Source organism: Ylistrum balloti, unplaced genomic scaffold, assembly GCF_031769215.1.
Source record: "Ylistrum balloti isolate Yb309-2 unplaced genomic scaffold, AGI_CSIRO_Ybal_v1 Utg370324, whole genome shotgun sequence".
Classification (NCBI taxonomy): Eukaryota; Metazoa; Mollusca; class Bivalvia; order Pectinida; family Pectinidae; genus Ylistrum; species Ylistrum balloti.
Window position 1 is genome coordinate 446,203 of NW_026782237.1, and position 24,792 is coordinate 470,994.

General features: G+C 34.7%; 1 protein-coding gene across 2 annotated transcripts; it reads right to left on the reverse strand.

The window, feature by feature from the left end:
* Positions 1 to 24,792, reverse strand: LOC132553378 (threonine--tRNA ligase 1, cytoplasmic-like). Of its 2 annotated transcripts, none has more exons than XM_060217618.1 (20): positions 24,726 to 24,792; positions 23,747 to 23,809; positions 20,217 to 20,398; positions 19,800 to 19,915; positions 19,430 to 19,559; positions 18,553 to 18,670; positions 18,017 to 18,081; positions 17,693 to 17,771; positions 17,051 to 17,197; positions 16,743 to 16,841; positions 16,115 to 16,210; positions 15,432 to 15,502; positions 9,587 to 9,749; positions 8,952 to 9,089; positions 8,433 to 8,510; positions 6,713 to 6,813; positions 6,311 to 6,418; positions 5,594 to 5,666; positions 2,097 to 2,211; positions 1 to 1,769 (listed from the first exon to the last, which is right to left on the reverse strand). In XM_060217618.1, the coding sequence occupies exons 1-20, from the start codon at positions 24,783 to 24,785 to the stop codon at positions 1,621 to 1,623; spliced, it is 2,151 nt and encodes a 716-aa protein (XP_060073601.1). In that variant the 5' UTR covers positions 24,786 to 24,792; the 3' UTR covers positions 1 to 1,620. The 2 variants fall into 2 exon arrangements, with proteins under 2 accessions (XP_060073601.1, XP_060073600.1); XM_060217617.1 differs by lacking the exon at positions 24,726 to 24,792 and adding an exon at positions 24,613 to 24,718.

The following is a 24,792-nucleotide window of genomic DNA, read 5'->3' on the forward strand; positions in this document are numbered from 1 at the left end:
GACACATCATTAGACTTTATTGAAATCAAGGGAATATAATAATACAAGTGTCGTTTGCATTGATAAAATGTGTTCACATTGAACTTACTCAGCGTTAATCATAGATTTTCTCATTACCACAGGTAGTTGATGAAATCAAGAAAAATACAGACCCTGTTTCAGTAACAAAATGCTCACAAATGAATTTTCATGGTTGGTTTTTGGTGTGTTAAGATATCAACATGAATGCATTCAGTTGTTACAGGGTGGTGCTAAAATTACTATGTATGATATTACCGAAGGGACATAACTGCCAATGAAAAAATTGCACTTCCTCCTCCATTATAGATCACATCAAGTAACAATATTACTTCACCCTCTTTATAAGGGTATGCCTCTTCTTAGAGAGGTTGAACTTCATACATTGTGTAATGAAATCTTTCTTTGTAAGAAAAATGAAGAAATAATTACCAATTCTTAAAACTGAAAAATTCTGGATCTCAATATCCATATATTATATACATAAAATTGCTATACATTTGAACTGTGATGACAATGGCAATACCCCTAAATACAAAGTCATGTCCCCTACCTTAAAATACTAAAGGATTGTACAAAATTTCGAGCTAATTTGAATATTTCTTTTTTTGCTCCAAAACAGAACTAATGCAAGTTTTATGAAGGTTGCTATAGAACAGTGTACTTCTAGGAAACTAGGGGAAACAAGTAACTGTTTAGTACTGATATTGATATCACTGCAAAAAATTTAATACAAGAACATCAAGGAAACTAATAAATGCTCCCCAAAAAGAACTTAAGTGGACACAAAATTGACAAAGGGCAATAACTCTGTAATTAATAGGTTTGCAACACTGCACATCCTCTTAGAACGACATGTATAGACCAAATTTCATAACCCTAGGTAAAATACCAGCAAAGTTATGCTCCAGATATGACAATTTTAACACATGGCAATTAATACGTTAATTGAGAGGTTGCAGGCCCTGAATTTGGTTAACTGCATTGTCTTTGTATGACCAATGTCTACAACAAGTTTTATGATCCGTGCTTGAATGTTGGCAAGGTTATGCTTTGTACACAAAAGGCCAGACAGAAATATAGATGGATAGACAAGCCTGCGACTATATGCTCCTTGAAAATTTTCAGGGAGCATAGTACCAGCCCTGTAGTTTATGATTTAGCATCAAATCAAAATACTCTATAGACAACTAAAGGACTTTTCAAACAATCATACAACAGGTTTAATCACTTTTATTATAATCATTGAGTCTTTTAATCTTAACACAGTCTTCTACACTGCACCGGATAATGATATTTATTAAATAGTCACATAGTGCTGTATCATAGTGATTACTGGAGTTAGAACAGGAAATACATTATAGAATAGAAGTCACTTGTATTTCCTTTCAATTTCCATAAACATTTATCACAAACCAGAGTGTTCTAATAATATAATAGAGATGCAGTACGAAATATGAAGAAATACTGCATCATTATAATCTTGATGTAACAGTGCAAATCATCAAAAAATGTCCACTTGAAGAGCACACCATACAGCATAGTACATAAAGCCTCAGATCACAAATAAATAAAAATCCTCTATTACACTATGATTGTAGTTTAGAATTTCTCCTCAGCATCGAGACACTTAGATTCCTTTAGAGCCAGGAAACGGGTGATGATGTTGTCAATGGTGTGTTCCCCGTGAACGTTATTGTCTCTCGTCCTAACATTAGCTGTTTTGTTGCTCACTTCCTTTTCCCCAACCACTGTAAAGCAAAACATTGGTTATGGTAAATAAACAGAGTGAGCATAGACAAATGTATTACAACCAAGTACAGAAATAGCTCTCAGCATTATCACAACTTTAGCATACTTAACTAGAATGATGTTGTACAGGGCCAGCGAACAGTTGTCAACTTTAACATACTTACATAGAATGATGTTGTACAGAGCCAGCTAACAGTTGTCAACTTTAGCATACTTACCCATAATGATATTGTACGAGGCCAGATGACAGTTGTCAACTTTAGCATACTTAACTAGAATGATGTTATACAGGGCCAGCTGACAGTTGTCACCTATGACAAACTTACCTAGGATGAAGTTGAACTGGGCCAGCTGACTGTTGCGGACTTTCTTATTGAGAGTGGTACTCTCATCAGCATCAACTTCACACATGAAGCCTGCATTGTGGATCTGATTCTTCACCTAGTAACCAAAAACAAATGAAATTATTTGTTATACACCTAAATAATTTCCAGGTGATGTCTAGACTAGCCACCTATTATAAAATAGAACACTTTAGGGATGCAATAGGCATTCATACACTACTTCAATATCGTTTTAAACTAATACAAGAGTATCAGTAGAAGTGATGATTGCTCCTTGAAAACTATTCATTCTTGTCTATGAATTTTGAATTTGGTCATAATAATGACATACAGTTGACAACTTGTTATCTTGAAAATTCAAGGAAAATTTTTGACTGATCCGTATTTCGACTCAAATGAAGTGTATAAATAAGGTTAACGATATCAGGTTCCTGATGTTGATTACAGCTGAAGGAAGTATGGCAGCATGCAAACAGATCAATTCTGATATTTGAAATGGCAGTAAATAAACAAATGAATTTATCCTACTTTCTCCTTTTATTTTTTATCATCCAAGTAACAAAACATGTAATAACAACTCCAATCAAATGCAATTATATACTCAGTCGTTCCGTCCCGCACACACGTACAATACCCTTACTGACCAAGCACATATACATCATATATATTTTACGGAATGACAATAAAATGAAATTGAAATTTGCTTTTGATACTCTACAAGAAACGATGTATGAAGCCACAGATCATATCAATATGACTTTATTATGAATAAATAAACGTGTGAAAAATGTGGCACTAGAAAGGATTTTACCTCTAACAGAAAACATTGTACAAACACTAGACTTAACAAATCGCAAACAGATATAGACTCTATCAATGAAAAATACTTTCAGCACTTCATTGTCCAAACACTAAATCTAAAAAAAGTGCCCCATCACAGTCCTTTAGTTACCAAGCTCAAAATTAATTAGTTTCTTTTGGAATTGTGGGGATAAGACTTCGTCAAAGAGGTCTTACTCGTTTCTTTTTTATTGTTATTGAATATGCATGTAACCAAACAGAATGTTTTCATGTTTTGTGTAAACATGCTATATTTTCATTACACAAGTAAGTCACTGCTACAGGATGGTGACACTAATTAAGAAGCCAACATTTAATTGGATAATTAAACTGGTAATTAATTGCCAGTGACCAAGTGTTGTGTGTAAGATGGATCGATACACCGTAATTAGCCATGTGTTACGCATAGGTGACTTTCTACTCTGTGTATGTATTGACCAATTTCTTCAGAAGATGTGCCAATGTTTTGACAAAAGTTAATTTCAAGACTGTCAATGAGTTTTCCCTTGCTTTAAAATTGAAGAGACTGAAAAACTGCTTTGACTCAACAAAAATTTTGACTCGGTGAAATTCGAGTCATCCGAACTAAAATTACAAAGATATAGAAGGGATTCTATTGTGGTTGATGTAAATCTTTGTGTCTTGAGTGTACAGACTCATGATATATGTAAACAATAAAAATCAATGTATCTTTTTGTCTCAGCAATAATTCACCTAAAATCTCATAGCATCAGAAACGAAATTTTATTTTCATTACTTCTGTATTAGTTGCATTTTTCTAGCTTGTAAACAAACAAGAGATCCCAGAGGGATCTTGGCGCCCACCATTTGAGGATCTGTTTTCAGTTCTTGATGATTTGTTTATTATTTTTTTTGTGTGTTACAGGTGTTGTAAATGTTCATGAACTGGTCTTCATTGAATGTACTCAATGATGGCACAAGATATTTTTATTAAGCACCTATTAGCAAATATCATTTGAAAAAGATCCCAAAGTATTATTAGATAACAGTCAGTTACAGGTGGATAATGGACAATATGCTTGTGCTGTATTACTGTCGACATCCAAGATGGCTGCCTGTGGGCCACCTTGATTTCAAATCAGTCCAAAAAAGGTACAATGCACAACTAGGGACCAAGGGAAACCAATATCTATGAAATATCAGAAGGATCCATCCAGTACTTCCTCAGATATAGCAGTAACAAGATTTTACTCTCAAAATCCAAGATGGCTGCCTGTCGGCCATCTTGAATTCGAATCAGTCCAAAAAAGGTACAATGCACAACTAGGGACTAAGGGGAAACTGCATATGAAATTTGAGGAAGATCCATACAGTACTTTCTCAGAAATAGCAGTAACAAACTTTTACATCCAAAATCCAAGATGGCCACCTGTCGGCCATCTTGAATTTGAATCAGTCCAAGAAAGGTACAATGCACAACTAGGGACTAAGGGGAAACTGCATATGAAATTTGAGAAAGATCCATCCAGTACTTTTCCAGAAATAGCGGTAACAAGAATTGTTTACGGACGGACGACGGACCACAGACACAGGGCGATTTGAATAACCCACCATCTATTTGAATAGATGGTGGGCTAAAAAGATACATATAGGTAAATTTTAACTGTTCATTGATTTAAGAATTACTTTTATAATCAGCAATTAATATTTACACCTCCTACAATCACTATTTCGTCATAACGACACACTTTTTCTGTTAAATATTCAATCCGTAATGTTTGTCAATCATCTTTACAGAACCACACAAATTGTGCAATCCTATTGCACAGTTCTGCACTAGACAGTGTGTTGTGTGTGTGTTCAGACAATGTAAGCATAATGTTCGCATAAAAGTTTTGGTACATTGTGTGTTACCACAACTATATAATTAATGTACACACCAAGTTTCAATGTCCTAGTTTAAATACAAGCCATGTTATACCTCAGACATGAGGTTTAACCCAAGGGAAATAACTCTGTAAACAAGAGGTTGTAGGCCTTCATCATGATCACTACACATTATCTTTGTGTAACTTATGTGTATCCCAAGTTTTGTGATCTTTGCGTAACTGTGGGGAAAAGTTATGCTCTTGACATCAAAAGGACTGACAGACAGATGGACAAAGCTGCAACCATATGGTCCTCAGAAAATATTCAGGGTGTATAAAAACAGGTAGCACAAGGCTATTAGCATCAGTGATGAGTCCTGGAAGGACGAAACAGCTGTATGATACAGTTTAATTCCATGTTTGGCTCTACTGTATCTGACTCTAAATTTGTATTAAAAGGTGTTATTCACTGGTGTGTCTTTTGTACAATTTTAGACAACCAAAGGTAAATAATTTCTTCAACATATTCATACTTGAGTAACAAATACAAATTATGACAGGACAGTTCAGGACTGATCACCGTCATTTTGGGGTTGACTCAATTAATTAAAATCATGATATGATTCATAAACAGGAGCTGTCTTGATAACATGAAGTTGATATCTCAAAGACACACTTTACACATTCAAACGTGATCTCTTAAACACACAGTTCAGCTAATCTGGTTAGAAAAATCACTGTTAGATTTTAATGCATATTGCATAGTGGAGACCTGTATTTCAGTCAGATTTTAAGTTCAGCATTACCTACCTCAGTGGCATAGTTGTTGTAATTCGGAGCAACTGGTATCACAACTGCCTGCCGTGGAGATAGCCAGAATGGCCTAAACAACAATGAAGAACACATTTCAAAATTCTTTATATTAAATTGCCCTAAATTTTCTAGATGAAAGGAAAACAGTAATGGCCCATCTTGTATGGGGTTCATTGAGATCATTCATTTGATATACCATGATACTTGAGGCAAGAGTCCTATCAAAATAATTGGAAGGATTAGAAAATTCAATAACACATCAATAATTCAAACTTCTATTTATCACATAATTCATATCAATTTAAAACAATAGACCTTTTCGGACCTCAATAGCCCATCTAGATATTTCAGCAATTGCATACAAACTTTATTATTCACTATTATATCATTAAGTATTTCCAGAAAGAAGATGTATATTAAGATTTCGTGCTACTCTAATGACCCTGCTCCTCTGATATTTTCATTGTAGAAAAGTCTCCTTGGAAGAATGACATGCTAGACCACAGTTTTACAAGCATTATCATGACATGGGTATATAACACAGGAGAACAGGACATTTAAGACATAAATTGATACTTAAGATGAGATAACTGATTCCTTCATAAATGCCCTGGAATATATTGATTTCCACCCAACATTACAAGACAAATGTTTCGATGGTTGTATTACTTATCATTAACTAAAACCACCACCTTTTACGTGCTACAAACTTACCACTTGCCACTGTAATTCTCACAAAGAATGGCCATCATCCTCTCCATGGATCCTAGGACAGCTCTGTGAATAATTACAGGTCGTTTCTTTTCTGCAGCATCTTCTCCACTGTTTGATAGACAAAAATAAGTAGATATTTTCCCTAATAAGGCAGCATGTCAAACTAAAGCTTCACAAAGTAAAAGACTAAAATCTTATTTTGTTTATTTCCTATCATATGCTTTAATTTTTTCAGAAACACCTGCGAGGTGACTGAATTGCATTAACATTGATGACCTCAATAACACTGATATTTTACAGATTGGTTTTCATCTGCTTGTTTTATTTGCTGTGCCTACCGCTCTCGATACCCAAGATTTATTTATAAATACAAAGGGAAATTAACGTCTATTGATTACTCACGTGACGTAAGAGAGATTGAAACGGAGTGGCAGTTGGAAGTCAAGCTGTATCGTGGCACATTGATGTGAACGTTTCAGGGCATCCATAATTGTAATATCAATCTATAAAACACAGTCAAACATTAATCTGCCATTTCCCTGCCAATCGATTTATAAATCTACACCTAGAAAACATTTAAAAGTTAGTCTGCCTTCTGACATTTGTAATCATTATAAATCTACACATCAAAAACATTTAAAAGTTAGTCTGTCATCTGACATTTGTAATCATTATAAATCTACACATCAAAAACCTTTAAAAGTTAGTCTGTCATCTGACAGCCATCCCCATAAAACTACACCAAGAAAACACTCAAAATTCAGTTTTTGATCCAACAGTCATATCCTCATTACAAATCTAAACCACAAAAGCACATTCAATATCAAAGTTGTATTAATCTCTAAAATTCTTGATCAATACCAACTTTCTGATTTCACAAATACATATGATATTGAATATTATGATATCCCCAACTTTTTATGAAATTTTTTTTTCCTTTTATGGGGTATACATAAATTAAATACAGAAATCTGTTCATTATGAACATATTTGATACCTGGACTGTTCCTTGTGACACTTATTTACTAATTGTCACCAGGTGCCCCTGGAGGGAGCCAGTCCCACTTTTTACCCCTTATTGTTGGTAAACATGGGAGATCAAGTGCTGAATAAAGTCAACTTAACCATCACGGACAGTACCGATTACATAAATAAAACATTTTAAAGGCCCAAACAATTAGAACAAGAAAGAAACTCACTACCAAATTTTTTCTAACAGCCATTACATATCATTTAGGTATGGGTATTTGGATATTCAGAAAGAACCCTGGTTTATGAGATCAAAACACTCTCCTATTCAGGAAGTGTTGTGTTTTTTAATAACAATACCATATCCATTCTCTTTGATAAATCCAGTCTTATGTCTGATGCTCTCGTAGAACAGCATGGTGTCAGGATGTTCACACCAATGTATTTACACCGATGTAATAATTCATTTAGGCAATAACATATTTTTATTTATACCAATACACTTAAAGAGGAACTAGTTAAAAACATCTATCAAATCAATTTAGAGTATTATGTAATCGTATATCAATAGTGAGCTTGGGTAGGTTTTGAAGTGGGCTATGTTTTTGCTGATATTCTCGTGAGGAGTGCATTAGGATCATCCTAGGCTGGGTTGATTTTCTCCCCTGAGTTACCAGTTTGTAGTCCTATTCTTCATTCCTTTCTGTTTCTAAATTGTTTTACCTAGAAGGTCCCTTATGACACTAGTGAGGTTGAGTGTATCCCTAGAGGGATGCAGGGGCTCTACACAAACTCAAACCAGGAGAATATGATATATTGGAAGAACCTTGCCTTAAGATTGTGGCAATGTTCCTGAATGGATACTTATGAATATTCAAGTTATATGATAGCTTTTTTGTGTTTGCAAAAAGAGGAAATTACCTCACAAATCAACTTAGTCTTTCTTGTTTTTATCTTCAGTCTATCATGTATAGCTGACAACTCTTAAGTGTGAAGGGAGGTAATCCAATAAGGCGAACAGAGAACTCTAGAATGATAACCCCAAGAATGCCATGTTCCTGCATATAGTATGTACCCTGTTTTTGACACGACAGTTTTTACCTAAAAAAAGTGTGCACTATACACACAAATTTACGGTAATATTAAAGCATACCTTTGGCCCATAGAAAGCACCATCTTCAGGGTTCAACACCCAGCCTTCTCCAAATTCATCCAAACATTCTGCTAGTTGCTAAAAACAAAGAACACATATTCAAATAAATTAAAGTTACACTATGGTATGAATACGAACCAAATCCTTTCTAGAGTTCAGAAGATATCTTGTACATAAGGTTTTCACGGCTGTACAAACAGACAAATTGATGGATGCAATGGGATAAGAGTAATTACTTCTTTGCTGCATTTCTTTATTAAACTCAAATCTTTACTCTTTAAAATGAAGTTTCCTAAAATCTCCATATTCACTTACCTTCATACTTTTTGAAATCAAACTTTGTCAAAATGATATTTCACCAACAGGAAATGACATAATCTTAATTCAACACGTAGCTAAATTGAAGATCGCTTAGAGGATGTTTTTGCTTTTAGATATACATGTGACAAGTTCATAATCATGATCGACTTTATTGAATGAAGTGAAAAATGCAACTGTATATATGCAGGAAAAAATCACCTTCTCTGCTGCATCCCACACAGCGATATCTCCCAAAAATTTCTGTGGACGAGTGGAAAGGAACAGTTTGAAAGTAAATCCAAACACAGTATACACATGCTTCAGAAAATCAAGGCAGCCAGCCATCTCCTCCTTGATCTGAAAATGAAACAAATTATTAGTTATCTGGGATGTGAGCTAAAATAAACTTATTACACTGCTCTACCTGTGTTTTACTCAAAGTATTCTTTCTATCTGAATCTAATAACTAATTAAACACATTAATATTTTCCCAGAAATTAGGGAGATATTCCTGATTTTTCCTATATTGTGGTAAAATTACACACTTTAAGCTCAGGGAGACATCACCTTTTTTTCTTTGTCCAGAAAACTGGGTAAATAATGATTTTAAGAGTTTTACGAAGGAGCCTTATGGTAATTTACTATATACTGGCACTTTATTCATGCCAACCTATTTCATTTCCTTAATAGCTTAAGAGTAAAGTGGTTTTTGTCTTTACCATTTTACATTACCAAAAGGAAAAATGTGCTAGCCATTCCAGGCTTTGTCATAGATATTTCAATGATAAGTATAAAGTATCAAACTTGATTGCTGATGTACATTGTAAAGCCACCCTGAAGTGTGAGATACTGACCTGGTCTGGAGTACAGAAGATGTGGGCATCGTCTTGTGCGAATCTTCGGACACGGGTCAGACCACTTAGAGCACCTTTGATTTCATTTCTGTGTAGTACACCAAAATCTGCCATTCTCAACGGGAGTTCCTTCCAGGATCGTGGACGCATATCAAACATCAAACTGAAACCAAACACTAATCCTGTCAGGAACATGGACATATATCAAACATCAAACTGAAACCAAACACTAATCCTGTCAGGAACTTAGACGCATATCAAACATCAAACTGAATCCAAACACTAATCCTGTCAGGAACTTAGATGCATATCAAACATCAAACTGAAACCAAACACTAATCCTGTCAGGAACTTAGACGCATATCAAACATCAAACTGAAACCAAACACTAATCCTGTCAGGAACATGGATGCATACCAAACATCAAACTGAAACCAAACACTAATCCTGTCAGGAACTTAGAAGCATACCAAACATCAAACTGAAACCAAACACTAATATCAGGAACATGGAACATCAAACTGAAACCAAACACTAATCCTGGACACATATCAAACTGAAACCAAACACTAATAGACCTGAAACCAAACATATCAAACATATATCAAAACTGAAACCAAACACTAATCCTGTCAGGAACTTGGACACATCAAATGAAACCAAACACATCAAACACTGAAACCAAACACTAATCCTGTCAGGAACATGGCATATCAAAACATGAAACCAAACAAATCCTGTGAAACCAAACACTAATCCTGTCAGGAACATGGACATATCAAACATCAAACTGAAACCAAACACTAATCCTGTCAGGAACATGGACACATATCAAACAAACTGAAACCAAACACTAATCCTGTCAGGAACATGGATGCATACCAAACATTAAACTGAAACCAAACACTAATCCTGTCAGGAACTTAGACGCATACCAAACATCAAACTGAAACCAAACACTAATCCTGTCAGGAACATGGACATATATCAAACATCAAACTGAAACCAAACACATGGACGCATATCAAACATCAAACTGAAACCAAACACTAATCCTGTCAGGAACATGGACACATATCAAACATCAAACTGAAACCAAACACTAATCCTGTCAGGAAACATCAAAACTAATCCTGTCAGGAACATGGACACATATCAAACATCAAACTGAAACCAAACACTAATCCTGTCAGGAACATGGACAAACATATCAAACATCAAACTGAAACCAAAACACTAATCCTGTCAGGAACATGGACAAACATATGAAACCAAACACTAATCCTGTCAGGAACATGGACACATATCAAACATCAAACTGAAACCAAACACTAATCCTGTCAGGAACATGGACACATATCAAACATCAAACTGAAACCAAACACTAATCCTGTCAGGAACATGGACACATATCAAACATCAAACTGAAACCAAACACTGAAACCAACACACTCAGGAACACATACCAAACACTAATCCTGTCAGGAAAATTGACTAATACAAACATCAAACTGAAACCAAACATCCTGTCAGGAACTTAGACGCATATCAAACTGAAACCAAACACTAATCCTGTCAGGAACATGGACATATATCAAACTGAAACCAAACACTAATCCTGTCAGGAACATGGACACATATCAAACTGAAACCAAACACTAATCCTGTCAGGAACATGGACACATATCAAACATCAAACTGAAACCAAACACTAATCCTGTCAGGAACATGGACACATATCAAACATCAAACTGAAACCAAACACTAATCCTGTCAGGAACTTAGACGCATACCAAACATCAAACTGAAACCAAACACTAATCCTGTCAGGAACATGGACACATATCAAACATCAAACTGAAACCAAACACTAATCCTGTCAGGAACATGGACACATATCAAACATCAAACTGAAACCAAACATAATCCTGTCAGGAACAGACGCATACCAAACATCAAACTGAAACCAAACACTAATCCTGTCAGGAACATGGACACATATCAAACACAATCCTGTCAAACACATACAAACATCAAACTGAAACCAAACACTAATCCTGTCAGGAATCAAATGGACACATATCAAACATCAAACTGAAACCAAACACTAATCCTGTCAGGAACATGGACACATATCATATCAAACTGAAACCAAACATATCAGGAACAGGACATATATCAAACATCAAACTGAAACCAAACACATGGACACATATCAAACATCAAACTGAAACCAAACACTAATCCTGTCAGGAACATGGACACATACCAAACATCAAACTGAAACCAAACACTAATCCTGTCAGGAACATGGACACATATCAAACATCAAACTGAAACCAAACACTAATCCTGTCAGGAACATGGACACATACCAAACATCAAACTGAAACCAAACACTAATCCTGTCAGGAACATGGACACATATCAAACATCAAACTGAAACCAAACACTAATCCTGTCAGGAACATGGACACATATCAAACATCAAACTGAAACCAAACACTAATCCTGTCAGGAACATGGACATATATCAAACATCAAACTGAAACCAAACACTAATCCTGTCAGGAACATGGACATATATCAAACATCAAACTGAAACCAAACACTAATCCTGTCAGGAACATGGACACATATCAAACATCAAACTGAAACCAAACACTAATCCTGTCAGGAACATGGACACATATCAAACATCAAACTGAAACCAAACACTAATCCTGTCAGGAACATGGACACATATCAAACATCAAACTGAAACCAAACACTAATCCTGTCAGGAACATGGACACATATCAAACATCAAACTGAAACCAAACACTAATCCTGTCAGGAACATGGACACATATCAAACATCAAACTGAAACCAAACACTAATCCTGTCAGGAACATGGAAACCAAACACTAATCCTGTCAGGAACATGGACACATATCAAACTGAAACCAAACACTAATCCTGTCAGGAACTTAGACGCATAACAAACATCAAACTGAAACCAAACACTAATCCTGTCAGGAACATGGACACATATCAAACATCAAACTGAAACCAAACACTAATCCTGTCAGGAACATGGACACATATCAAACATCAAACTGAAACCAAACACTAATCCTGTCAGGAACAAACTGGACAAACACATATCAAACATCAAACTGAAACCAAACACTAATCCTGTCAGGAACATGGACACATATCAAACATCAAACTGAAACCAAACACTAATCCTGTCAGGAACATGGACACATATCAAACATCAAACTGAAACCAAACACTAATCCTGTCAGGAACATGGACACATATCAAACATTAAACTGAAACCAAACACTAATCCTGTCAGGAACATGGACACATATCAAACATCAAACTGAAACCAAACACTAATCCTGTCAGGAACATGGACACATATCAAACATCAAACTGAAACCAAACACTAATCCTGTCAGGAACATGGACACATAATCCTGTCAGGAACATGGACACATAAACATCAAACTGAAACCAAACACTAATCCTGTCAGGAACATGGACACATATCAAACATCAAACTGAAACCAAACACTAATCCTGTCAGGAACATGGACACATATCAAACATCAAACTGAAACCAAACACTAATCCTGTCAGGAACATGGACACATATCAAACATCAAACTGAAACCAAACACTAATCCTGTCAGGAACTTAGACGCATACCAAACATCAAACTGAAACCAAACACTAATCCTGTCAGGAACATGGACATATATCAAACTGAAACCAAACACTAATCCTGTCAGGAACATGGACACATATCAAACATCAAACTGAAACCAAACACTAATCCTGTCAGGAACATGGACACATATCAAACATCAAAGTGAAACCAAACACTAATCCTGTCAGGAACATGGACACATATCAAACATCAAACTGAAACCAAACACTAATCCTGTCAGGAACATGGACACATATCAAACATCAAACTGAAACCAAACACTAATCCTGTCAGGAACATGGACACATATCAAACATCAAACTGAATCCAAACACTTATCCTGTCAGGAACATGGACACATATCAAACATCAAACTGAAACCAAACACTAATCCTGTCAGGAACTTAGACGCATACCAAACATCAAACTGAAACCAAACACTAATCCTGTCAGGAACATGGACACATATCAAACATCAAACTGAAACCAAACACTAATCCTGTCAGGAACATGGACACATATCAAACATCAAACTGAAACCAAACACTAATCCTGTCAGGAACTTAGACGCATACCAAACATCAAACTGAAACCAAACACTAATCCTGTCAGGAACTTAGACGCATACCAAACATCAAACTGAAACCAAACACTAATCCTGTCAGGAACATGGACACATATCAAACATCAAACTGAAACCAAACACTAATCCTGTCAGGAACATGGACATATATCAAACATCAAACTGAAACCAAACACTAATCCTGTCAGGAACATGGACACATATCAAACATCAAACTGAAACCAAACACTAATCCTGTCAGGAACATGGACATATATCAAACATCAAACTGAAACCAAACACTAATCCTGTCAGGAACTTAGACGCATACCAAACATCAAACTGAAACCAAACACTAATCCTGTCAGGAACTTAGACGCATACCAAACATCAAACTGAAACCAAACACTAATCCTGTCAGGAACATGGACACATATCAAACATCAAAGTGAAACCAAACACTAATCCTGTCAGGAACTTAGATGCATACCAAACATCAAACTGAAACCAAACACTAATCCTGTCAGGAACTTAGACGCATACCAAACATCAAACTGAAACCAAACACTAATCCTGTCAGGAACTTAGACGCATACCAAACATCAAACTGAAACCAAACACTAATCCTGTCAGGAACTTAGATGCATACCAAACATCAAACTGAAACCAAACACTAATCCTGTCAGGAACATGGACACATATCAAACATCAAACAGAAACAAAAATTAATTATAACCCTGCCTGGAATGTGGACTTACATCAAACTGATACCAAACACTAAATATAATCCTGCCAAACATAATTTTCTTCAGATTGGCATGTGTTAATCTATGAAAGAGGAATAATTTATATAATTGTAGTACAACCAATAATATATGTTGTATTTAACTTTTCAATGACTGTGTTCTGTGACCATCCTCAGTCGTAACGACTGTTCTTTTAACACTTTTTCATCGGGACAAGAAAAAAGCACCAATTACCACATATTGCGATATTTTGCAATGAGTAACTTTTGCAAAAATCTCCAAAATGTATTTTTCGTAATTTTTGTGTATTTTTTGTGACTTTTCTAACTGACCTGTCATACTAAGGTAAAAGATTTACATACCGACTAGTGTTTATTTATCATAGAAGTATTCATAACAAGAAAGTGTTCCGTGTATGTAGGTACCTCAACTCTATAGATGTATTACTATGTGTTTACAATATAAAGAAAACATACAAATTTTAACATTTCATTTTTTCTGTTTTTTGAGATTTTGAAAAGGTTGCTTAATTCACAAAAATTAGATATGCACAAAGAATTCCCAATATATATTATGTCAATTGTGTTTTCATATCATTTGAAACACTAAAAGTTCTACATTCACAGAGATTATGATCACAATGCTTGTTTAAGAGTAGACTAGAAGTGATCTCTTGGGCATTCCAATATTAACATTATGATAGGTTATCAATAACATCAAAGTACATCATTTTTCTATTTCACAAACGATGAAAATTTGTTGTTTCAAAATTTCCTTTTAAAAAATCAACATTTGAAGAATGGAGGTTCCACTTAACAAATAAGAATGTGTCTTACCAATGGCCGGGACAGTTCATCGGTTTGAGGGCAAATTTCTCCTTGTCTACTTCACACTGGAACATGTTGTCCTGTTTACAACAGAGAAATGGAATGCCATATATTAACAACTGCATTACATTAGGCCATACAAATGGAATGCCATATATAGACAGTGGGAAATTGTACAAAGCATTAATAACTGCATTATATTAGGCCATACAAATCAGTCAGACAAAACTTTTCACAGCAGCAAAATGAAAAACTCGAGAATACCATATATTCGCTTGAAGAATATATATCCTTTACAGAGAATTTACATAGTATGATATATTCCATGGATGTGATTTTAAAAAAACATGATAAAAGTATGTCATTCCATACATTCAGGTTAAAAAAAATGCAGAAAATGTTATTGGTAATTTCAATAGGTTTAACAAGTTCATGTCCAGTACACCAAGACTACCATATATAGTATGTATAATTTTAGTGACACTCGTATATTACCCTCATGTGGAAAATTAAACTATATCTATTCTCTACTACTGCAGATACAATGGAAATGCTGGTACCTCACATATGACAAGTACAAATTAGATTTTTTGAAATACAACAATATGTGAGACCTACAATTTCCCTGAATAAAGTGATTGATGCTGTCTTTCTATTTTTCAATCATGGTAGATAGAATATTAACAAAATACCTGGTAATGTTGCCAGTGACCAGATTGTTCCCATAGCTTACTGTTGTAGATGTTTGGAGAGATCACTTCCTGGAAACCTCGCTTTTTGTATTCAACCTGAAATTAACGAAATAAACACTGACTGCTAGCAGTTAAATATGAGGGAAATGTTTTTCAGTAACACTCCAAAATCAAGCAGTTCCAGATATGAATATATTGCAGGTTAGAAAGTAAATAAAATTCCTTTGATATAGGTAGGGTGGTTCAAATTAAAATATGTTATTGAAATTCACTGATACAGGGTTTACATGAACTGGATGGTGGACAATAAACGAATCTACCCCACATCAAATTACACATGTACAGTACAGGAAGATGACAGCAATTACATCTCAATATATACAATTAAATCCTTCCACATAATTTTAACTTCATAAAATCTACCACATACCTTCATAAATTCTACCACTCACCTTCATAAAATCTACCACTTACCTTCATAAAATCTACAACTTACCTTCATAAATTCTACCACTCACCTTCATAAAATCTACAACTTACCTTCATAAAATCTACTACTTACCTTCATAAAATCTACAACTTACCTTCATAAAATCTACTACTTACCTTCATAAAATCTACCACTCACCTTCATAAAATCTACCAGAGTGTTGTAGATATGAGCTCCTCTTGGGAGAAAGAAACAGCTCCCAGGAGTTAAATCGTGGAAGAAAAACAATTCTTGTTCCTGCAAAAAAATCACATTGAAATGACAGCAATGTAAATAATTCAATGTTACATTTCAGTCACTTATTTATCACCAAAAAATAAACAAATTACTGCCAATTTCCAACATTTAGTGGTTATTCTATTTTTATTGTTAAGATTTTAAGCAGCACAATGAAAGCTATAACGGAGCTTCAGAACTCCAGGTAAAAAACTATTTTGGTGACCTACCCGTCCAAGTTTACGATGGTCCCTTTTAGCAGCCTCCTCCTGGAAGTGCTTCCACTCCTTGAGCTGTTTAGAGTCAGGGAAGGAGATCCCATAAACTCTCTGAAGATTCTCAGCATCAGCCTTGCCTTCCCAGTATGTGGATGAATTCTAGAATGCATTGGCCATGTTTAATAAATCTGTCATTTCAGACAGTGTCAATAACAGAACCTGTCATATAGTTTTGGTAGCTAACCTTTTTTTATATTGAACATAAATCTAGGCCAGTAAAATTGCCAATGTCTTTCATGTATGGCTAATCTAGTATATGGAGATCAAGTCAAATTTAAAGGGAACTTTATGACGATATACTGTGAAATCTCATATTTTTGTGGGCTGCAATTTTCCTCATTTTTCCAAGAAAAATCACTATTTCATTGACACTTGATTTTGTAGGTAAGTTTAGCTTTATAAATGTACTTATACTGATAATCACAGTTTGTGAACATATAAATTTGTGGATTGTGAATACCCATGAAATTAAGGAAACAAAATCCGCCACAAAAAACAATGATTATACGGGTTGAGAGGGGACACAAATTACTTTCATGACCCAAACATCATTTTAGGTGATATATATTGTGATATGAAATTTAGCATCTTTACCTTAGTCACAGCCATAGCCTTAATTTTGCCAGTGTGTCGGACATGGGGACCTCGACACAAGTCAATCAGAGGACCACACCTATAAACAAATTACAATTTGGATTTGATATCATCAAAAGTAGCGTACGCATTTCATCATCAAACCTAGTGCACCTAACAGTCATTCTGCACAGTAAATATAAATTAATTTTCTATGAATCATTTATCATCTTTCATTGTTTTGTGAATGTGAAAATGACCTCTTACATAATTTTTATGAAGATATTATTCTAAAATCTTGTTATTTTACACTGCTTTTGTTATCATTAATGGTAATTTACTTACTTGTAGACAGTGGTAGTGGGGGTGGTCACTCTCTCATTCAAGATCCTTTGCTTAAATTTGTTGTACTATAAATGCAAAACAGAATTTATAGACATAAAAGTGACTTCTGGGAGAAGAGATGTACATCAGTCATTAAACCTGAATGTGACATATCTATCAGGTCACAATATCTAATGTATTCACCCCTGAACAGGATAGCATTATTACTTCTTACTCCAAGTCAGAGGGTGGGCTTATTACAAGACAATAAAATAACACGGGCTTATAATTTTACTGAACAATGATATATAAGCGTAGGCTTATTACCAGACATGAGCTTACAGTCATATGAATACAATTATAAAGACAAAATATAGATATCTAGTCAATGATGGCTCCTTGTCTCTGCTTTAAAATATGAGAATAATAATATTTTGTTAACCTCTATATCACATGTATATTTATACAAACCGTTGATCTAAGGATATTTTAACAGCTGTATTTTTTAAACCATATTTAAAAACAAAATTTAATTGTTTTTATAAAAAAACACTTACAGCAAACATCTTAAGTAGGTTTTCCTTGGTCATCACAAGACGTTCAAAGGGCTGCTTTTCTTTGACAATGCTTTTTACCATCGTTTCCATTGCAGGGTAGTCCTCAGTGGATACATTCCTGTCAATACACCATATGAATTACTATAAGTTACAAAACTATCAAACATTGACATTGTCAGTAATTAAAAGACCAGTTCATTTTTAACAAAGTTTAAAAATCAAAGATATCAACATCTATCCAGAACCTTTAACAGATGACGAAATACATTTGAGACATCAGTGTTGATGATCATCTTCAGGTGGAAAATATGTTCTCATTCCTACAACTGTTATCTCCAGGAGCCAGTGCCGTCAACCTTGACAGATATGTGTTTATATGCTCCTTAATATATTCTTTTTACTACCACATTTTGTCTGTAAGGATCAACTTTTTACTACCACATTTTGTCTGTAAGGATCAACTTTTTACTACCACATTTTGTCTGTAAGGATCAACTTTTTACTACCACATTTTGTCTGTAAGGATCAACTTTTTAACCACATTATGATTTATCATTATTATAATTTAGATTACTGTATTCGTAAAATAAAACCTACTTGTAATGCAATTAATTATTTCGTTATGACATTTCCAGTCTAAGTTGATTTTGTATCTTACAATAGGGTTAATTTCAGCTGTGTTTACCTGGAAACACTCTTGTGTATTTTTCTTAGATTGTAACAAAAACACATACTTAGTCTGCAACACTATTCTAACAATCTTATTCTAAGATAAGCTCAGTTAGGGAACATGCCCAAAACCATAAGTTTATATGATGTGTGAAGTGTCAAGTATCACTACCGTGGCCACAATTATTCAGAGTTGTTAAACATGTACCTGCCATCTGACCACATGTCATAATAGAACCCTCCTTCTATTGGGGGTCCATAACACAGGTGTCCCCCGTAAAGCCTCTCCATCGCTTCACCCAAGATATGAGCACTAGAGTGGCGGAAAACATATTCACCTTAAAAAAAGATAAAATTAATCATTTCAGTAAAATGGATATTTTCATAATCTGTTACAACTTACACAATTTATTTATTTACCATTAACTTGTTTACAATCATTTGGTACAAGATAGCTTGATGTATGCATAGTTGTGATAAAAAAATGCCTTTTCTTCATCTAGACATTGTCTTTTGAAAATCGTCTCCCTTGAAACATGTTTCAGTATATTACATATGTGACATAACTTATGAATCACCTTCTTTGTCATCAAATTTGAGTAGCTGTAGAGAAGCATCACACTCAAATGGTCTGTCCAGGTCCCATTCTACATTATTCACTTTGGCTACCACACAGTTATCAGCCAAGCCTTGACTACAGCACAAATAGAAAATTATTTAATATATCTTGTACTAAAACAAGCACTGACCATAGAAGGAATCATTATCATTATAAGTTTACTATCAGTCATCCAATTTGTTGTCAACTTTGAACTTAGGAATTGCATTCATAAGACAATACAAGTGATTCCAAGTAGAATGATCAATAACTCTATGGAAATTAAAATAAAAGCCCTGCTATAACAATATGTCAATCCTTGGGTTACAGGCTGTATGTTTAACAAACTTCTGATGTAGATAATACAGGATATATATACAAACAGACAAACACATACCTGATGCCCTTCGCGACCTCATATGGAGTGGTACGCCAGGACTGGCCATCCACCACTTTCCCATCAGGCAAGGTTATTTTGATTGGCGAGGAAGGTTTAGCAGCTAATTCTTCATCAGCCTCCTTCTTTAACTGGTCCCACAAAAGCTGACGCTCTGCCAGGAATTCTGGAGGAGGCATCATCTTCAACAGAAAGGGAGAAAAAAGATTGATATTGTATGAAGCAAACATGACACAGAAATTATCCTAAGTAATATTAGACAGGTTATGCAATTACAACACTATACCCAAGTTGCCCTGGGCATCGTGAACGGAATGGTTTTCTTATGCACACATGAGATAAACATTATGAATCACATCAATGATAACACAATGCAGAAAAATGGTTCAGACCTAACTTATTTTGATATGATCAAATTTTAGTGTGTAATTATCTTCTGACATAGCAGGACAGTGATAAATTTGCACAATACTTCCAGTGAGAAAAGCATTACAATAGGTTAGTTTACAGTGGCTCAGATGTGACTTGTAACTGTATAAGTTTACAGTGGCTCAGATGTGACTTGTAACTGTATAAGTTTACAGTGGCTCAGATGTGACTTGTAACTGTATAAGTTTACAGTGGCTCAGATGTGACTTGTAACTGTATAAGTTTACAGTGGCTCAGATGTGACTTGTAACTGTATAAGTTTACAGTGGCTCAGATGTGACTTGTAACTGTATAAGTTTACAGTGGCTCAGATGTGACTTGTAACTGTATAAGTTTACAGTGGCTCAGATGTGACTTGCAACTGTATAAGTTTACAGTGGCTCAGATGTGACTTGCAACTGTATAAGTTTACAGTGGCTCAGATGTGACTTGCAACTGTATAAGTTTACAGTGGCTCAGATGTGACTTGTAACTGTATAAGTTTACAGTGGCTCAGATGTGACTTGTAACTGTATAAGTTTACAGTGGCTCAGATGTGACTTGCAACTGTATAAGTTTACAGTGGCTCAGATGTGACTTGTAACTGTATAAGTTTACAGTGGCTCAGATGTGACTTGTAACTGTATAAGTTTACAGTGGCTCAGATGTGACTTGGTAACTGTATAAGTTTACAGTGGCTCAGATGTGACTTGTAACTGTATAAGTTTACAGTGGCTCAGATGTGACTTGTAACTGTATAAGTAGATTTCTGTTTTCAGTACTTGCTTCTAGATCTATATGGGATGCATGCATGGTGAATATCACATGGAAGTGAAGAAAACTTTGAACTTCGCTTTAATCATCCCCCACTTTCACCATACTAAATACATTATATATACCCTATAAACTCCCTGCTATAATTTAAATTCCTCGTACATTAAAATCCAATATTTCGTCATGTCGATAGCGTGCCAGGTGAGATGATGCAATAAGGGCATTTCTCTGGGCGGTATGATGATGATGAAATACCTTATCGTGGATGTTAGACTCATTGAATAAATAAATAATGATGAAACTTTCTTATACCAAGTATGTATGTATGTGTGTGTGTTGGTGTGCAATGGATATCGCAAATGAAAAATGATCTAGAAGGATTACGACTGCCGTAAACCGTCCCCTCAATTGACAATGTTATGAATTTTGTACACAATGTATTTACAACGTATAGAAAATATACAATAACGGCGAAATGCTAAATGTAACGTCTTCTAATTGTTGCTAATAATATATGGAAATCAAAGTTCGATTCGCCTTCTGAATGCCAAGGTATTCTGAAAAACAGATTTTTTGACGAATGCATACGCCACGTGGCAAGTGGTGAAGGAGACAGAGACTGAACTAGATAGCAGGACACATGGACTGACGACCACAACACAAAACTTTAGTTCCCTCTTGTGAGGGACTAATTATATTATTAAATATTTTACTTATCAAACTGTTGTTATTAGAGTTCTCTACTCTATCCAGTATTTATGAATATGTATCGGGAGTAGGGACACACCTATCAAACTTAACGTTTGATATTAAACACAAGATTACCAAGAAACAGAAGAGCATAAGGTGATTCCAGGTAGTAACTGTTTAGCCCTACACCAAAGCATTAGCTGTAGTATAAAAATAAATCTATTCAAATTCCAAAACAATGACTGTTCATGATCACTGTATCTAAAGTGAAAGTACCAGTAAATGATGACAAAGCATTCTAAAGGATGTATCTATCCAGGTAGAATATTTATTTCATCAACAGTCTATGACAACTAGTATATCAGGCCTTCTTTTGTCTCAGATAAATATTTTGTGCAAGTTTTCTTTTTTTTTTTTTTCATTTCAATAGGACTCTATCCTTCTCTAAATGTACCAGTTTACACCAGGAATTACATGTAGTGTAAATAAAGTTCTACAAGAATTATGATCATGTGCACATCGACTATTCAGTTAAAAATTGTGCACCATCCAAAGTGAAATCAGGTACCAATCAAGTGCAAACAACAAGTGCAAAGTTTTCTAAAGACTAAATTCAGGCAAACTGATTATTCTATCAGCAGTATATCAAATAGAACATTCTGATATAAAATCTCTTATATAAATTTCTATCATAACATTTCCAGTCAGGTTTGATTCTCAAATCTCAACATTGAACTTATAAACAAATAAAACTGTTTACATCAAAACATTATCTATAGTCTGAAATTAGATATTTCAAGTTCAAAAGGAGTGACTTTTCACTCAGATTGTGTGCAGCAAACGAGAATGTACAAGCACATTGTAGAAACTAGTGCTGACAAAGCTTTCTAAACATTAAAATAAATTCAAAATATTCACCAGTAGTATAAGTACATTAAGACTACAAAACTCTCAAGTCAACTCCTGCAATCAATTTTCAATTCAACTTGAATTCTTCAATATGTGTTTTGAACTTTTAAAAGTAATATTTTAATAAGCTAAAGCAGCCATGTATTTCATTAGAATATTTCAGACAAAAAAGAAGCCAAAGGCCATGAATACTAAAATGAAGCTGGTCAGATGTAATTTTGGATTGAAATCTAATAGTTTGGATGAATATATGTCATTAGCTATTTTAACTGTACTACATTTACATAACTGTGATTCCCAAGGTCGATAGACGCTCTGACAACTAAAATGAAAGCTTTCAAGTACTCCTTGATTGCGTGATGTCAAAATCAGCAAATCAGCTGATTGTTTTGATCTACTATCGAAACATTTGGCACCCATCAAGCGTTGATAATTTCAAGATTATTTGTAGTTTTGGAGATTGAAAATGCTATTGAAAATGTGCTGACAGATGACATGAGATTGATCTAACACACAAGCACTATGCCTAGGCGTGTGTATACATAATTAAACAAGCATACAAAATTATTTCAATTCCATTCCAGTGCCTTATATTTCTTACAGGTCCACTCCTGACTTAAAATATGATCATTTAGTCATCATAACATTCATGTTTATTCACTATTACTGTCCTTAATCAATTTATCAATAACAAAACATTAGCAATTGAAAGTGGCTCAAATACATCAGATAATATTTATCTACTTTACCTCTTTCAGCTTGTCTCCAGACCCATTTCCTGCTGCTGCAGCCTTTTTATTCTTTTTCGCCCCCTGGTTAAAAACAAAAACCTCATTTATAAAATTCATCTCATTTTTAAAGGAAAAAGCAAAACAAAAGCTAAACAACTAGGTAACTTCATTATAGAAAATGTACTTGGAACAAGCAATATGTTTCAAACTTAATTCCTGAAGATTTACTGCACAGCAAGCAAGGATTAACCAAAAAAATCATCAACATATATACCTCATCATCCTCGTCTGAGCTAAAACAAATGTCTGGTTCTTGGATAGAATGCTCCATTTTGAATCAATGATCTAGCACATATATGTATATATCATGTATGAGTTCTCGTTACAACTCCACTGATTTTTATACAGTAGCTGTTTAAATATGATGAGCTGTTCCTAAGTAAGTACCTACAAACTAGTGGTTGACGACTTGGTATATAATAACTATGTATCATTCACGAGTTGTGCCTCAAAATATATACAAACTACAAGAAATAAATGAGTTGGCTCCAAAAATAGATTTCCATGAACACACACGGGTTTTTTAATTGTAATGACAATGGTTTGCCCGTGTTCTATTTATACATACAGGTCTGCATGACTATAAATATATGAACGATCGAGATGATGAAATCCATGTCAGTGGGTGTAAATGACGGAAAATTAGAATGACATAGTATGTACCGAACTGAATCGTTGGGTGAATATTCACACTAACAAAATACAATCATTTCATAGAATATGAACATAAATGATGTTTGTTTACACAACGCCATTAAATATTTCAACGATATTGCAGTATATATTCAATATTGATTTCAGTCACTCAAGCGATAACCACAAACCCTGGATGCATATGTAGAGAAAGTGTAGCATATCCTCTTGGAAACCCGTGTTAAAACAAACTTCGAAAACATGATGGCTGAAAGGAACGAGTGAATAACTACTGAATCCGTGCCTTATTGGATTTTTCTGATATGTCCATTTTTCCAAACTTGTTTTCCACGTTTGCGGCCATGCTGTTC

Bases quoted from the DNA above. Each gene is read 5' to 3' on its own strand.
- LOC132553378 (XM_060217617.1), bottom strand. From the start codon at position 24,684: ATGTTTTCGAAGTTTGTTTTAACACGGGTTTCCAAGAGGATATGCTAC. The intron at 20,399-23,746 runs GTAAAGTAGATA...TTTCTGTTGAAG, and splicing joins CTGGAGACAAGCTGAAAGAG to ATGATGCCTCCTCCAGAATT. The intron at 9,090-9,586 runs GTCAGTATCTCA...TTTCATTTTCAG, and splicing joins TCTTCTGTACTCCAGACCAG to ATCAAGGAGGAGATGGCTGG.